At 39.7% G+C, this 2350-nt stretch overlaps 1 protein-coding gene across 6 annotated transcripts in view; it reads right to left on the reverse strand.

Moving 5' to 3' along the window:
- Positions 1-1579: 1579 nt before the first annotated feature.
- Positions 1580-2350, reverse strand: part of LOC111864308 (probable cytochrome P450 313a1) — a 23544-nt gene continuing 22773 nt past the window's right edge. For all 6 annotated transcript variants that reach the window (XR_004513009.1, XR_002842771.2, XR_002842772.2 and 3 more), the window contains exon 3: positions 1580-1826. Coding sequence is in view for 2 of the 6 variants with exons in the window: in XM_033751366.1 (XP_033607257.1) it covers positions 1696-1826 (131 nt within the window). In the remaining 4 variants the exon portion in view is untranslated. The remainder of the gene's footprint in view (positions 1827-2350) is intronic.

The raw sequence follows: 2350 nt of genomic DNA on the forward strand, positions 1-2350 counted from the left end.
GAAGCAGCGTCATCAGCAGCGACTTGAAGCACAGAACAAATGATGCTCGAGATGGTTCAAGTTCGTATAGCAACAGGCGTGACCAGAGTGGTTTGAACGGCTGTTGTACTGCGATGTGGAAAGCAAATGGAAAAACTACCACATTATCACATTTCCTGGATAGTCTCTTTCCAAAAACAGAAGATCACATTAAGTGGAGGAACTGTTTTGGAAGAGACTGTGGACCTGTCATCTGACAGATTACTGATCAATCAATCAATCAATACTTCCAATTTTTAATTTTTATATAGTCTGAACTTTTGTATTTTTACATAGGCAATTTTAAAATTATACGACTAATAGTGTTATATCCATTTTATGATTGCAATTAAATGGTAGATTTTTGTTGATATGTATTTGCCTGATGATGGCCGATAGTGGCCGAAACATGTAGCAAAGCCACAGCTGTACGCTGACTTTGATGTTTTACTATTTGCTGTGTTGTGACGGTTCATTAAAGAGTTGTATATTGTAGCACAGCAGGATGCATGGAATTAAGATTAAAGAAATTTGCTTCTAAAATTATCTGAATTTTTGGGACGACATATCTGTGTGAACAAACTTTTTCCAAGATGAAGTACATCAAGTCGAAATACAGGGCAAATTTATCAGATGAACATTTAAAGTCGCTAGTTTTGATTAGCGTTTCAAAATTTGAACCTCAATTAAATAGATTTTAAGAATGCAAAAAGAGTTCCATCATTCACATTAATTGTTTTATTATAATTTGTGATGAAAATATGAGCATTTGCTGCTACTGTCTGTTGTCATTAATATACGATAATTTATTCTCACGTACTTTGTATTTAGTTTATGAAATCCTGTGCTTTCAATAAAACTCATATACCTAGAGTTATTAATTTCTCATTTTATCCGGTCCGTTGAAAGTGCTGAATTACTTCATGTGGCCCGCGGTTCGAAAAGTTTGGAGGACCCTGGTCTAGAAGATGTGGGAGCCTCGACGTCTCACAACAGTACGGGTCTTTTCGGCCTTCTATGAGGATAGTTTTACCTTTGCCAGAAACGGATGGCTGCAGCGGAGTTAAGCTTAATAAACTTCACAGAATCCGCTGGGAATGGTTTTATACTGCAACATGGAGTGCACCCTAGCCGGTCTTCACCCTGCACTGCCTCGCTTCCATTGGTCGAGGATAACCTTCAGAGCCGTACTGTAATATCAGGAGAGGACACTCATATCTTGTGCTAGTAGTAACAATGTTAATGTACGCGTAAAATGTAAAAAGAAAAGTAAAGCTGTTCTTGTAACAGGCCGTTGAGGCCCAAAGGGTTGTGAGATGTCGAAGTTCCCACACTTTCTAGACAATCGGCTAACAGATGGTGGTGAGGTTGTCAGCCTTACACGCCGGCCGCCCTTTTCACCCCAGCTGCATGGTGCGGCTGGATGGATTAGGTCAACTGAAAAATCCGATTACTTAATCGGGACTCGAACCTGCGACCTTAAGGCCTGTAACATAGTGCCTCAAGCAACTACGCTATCGTGTGTCCCATTAATGTATGTGTGTGGCCGCATTTCTTGTCGGATAGCCCTAGAGATGATGGTTTCCGTAACAACAAACAGCCTCTCTACACGATTTGGCTGTCTGGAGAACCCCAGTTTGCGTTTGTACTTCAGCTGTGCAGTATCTTCACATAAATCTAGGAATGTAACTGGCAGCTTACCGCGATATGCTTGACGTCTTGGACGAAGACGAAGAGTTCATATCCTTTCCAAAAGCAAAAAGTTGACTCGTACTTTCTGGAAATCTGGACCATGTTTTGGAACATACCTGAAATAAACAATATTATCAAGCTTTTGCTAGAGGGAACATACAACATATGGCTGTCACAGATCACACAAGAATCGTATCTCTCCGACATTTGAATCCGTGTACCAGGCTACACCTTACTGTACGTCAGCGTCATATACATCAGCTGTCGATGTCCACATGGTTTGTTATAGTAACGTTGTTTCTCAACGTATTGCATTTTTGTTTTGACTGTATTTCTGGAAAGGACTATTTATATTAAGAAAGGTATAATTCGCTTTATTTTTCATATTCTTCTCAAAAAGGCAGACTTAAAATTTATATAGTTTTAGGGGTAAAGAATAATTTGACTCCAATCATCATTTTTCTCAACAAATGAATGAACGTGAAGATCACGTTTTGGTTTTACTCGGAAAAATTAGTACAAGGAAAGTTATGTATTGGAATGATGCGCTCCCTTCCTTGTTGGCTTTTGCATTTGAGTGTACCGACGGTCAGTAATTACTCGCGTAGACCTACATAATGTGTGTGTGTGGGGGGGGGGG

The sequence above is a fragment of the Cryptotermes secundus genome, unplaced genomic scaffold (assembly GCF_002891405.2).
Source record: "Cryptotermes secundus unplaced genomic scaffold, Csec_1.0 scaffold156, whole genome shotgun sequence".
NCBI lineage: Eukaryota > Metazoa > Arthropoda > Insecta > Blattodea > Kalotermitidae > Cryptotermes > Cryptotermes secundus.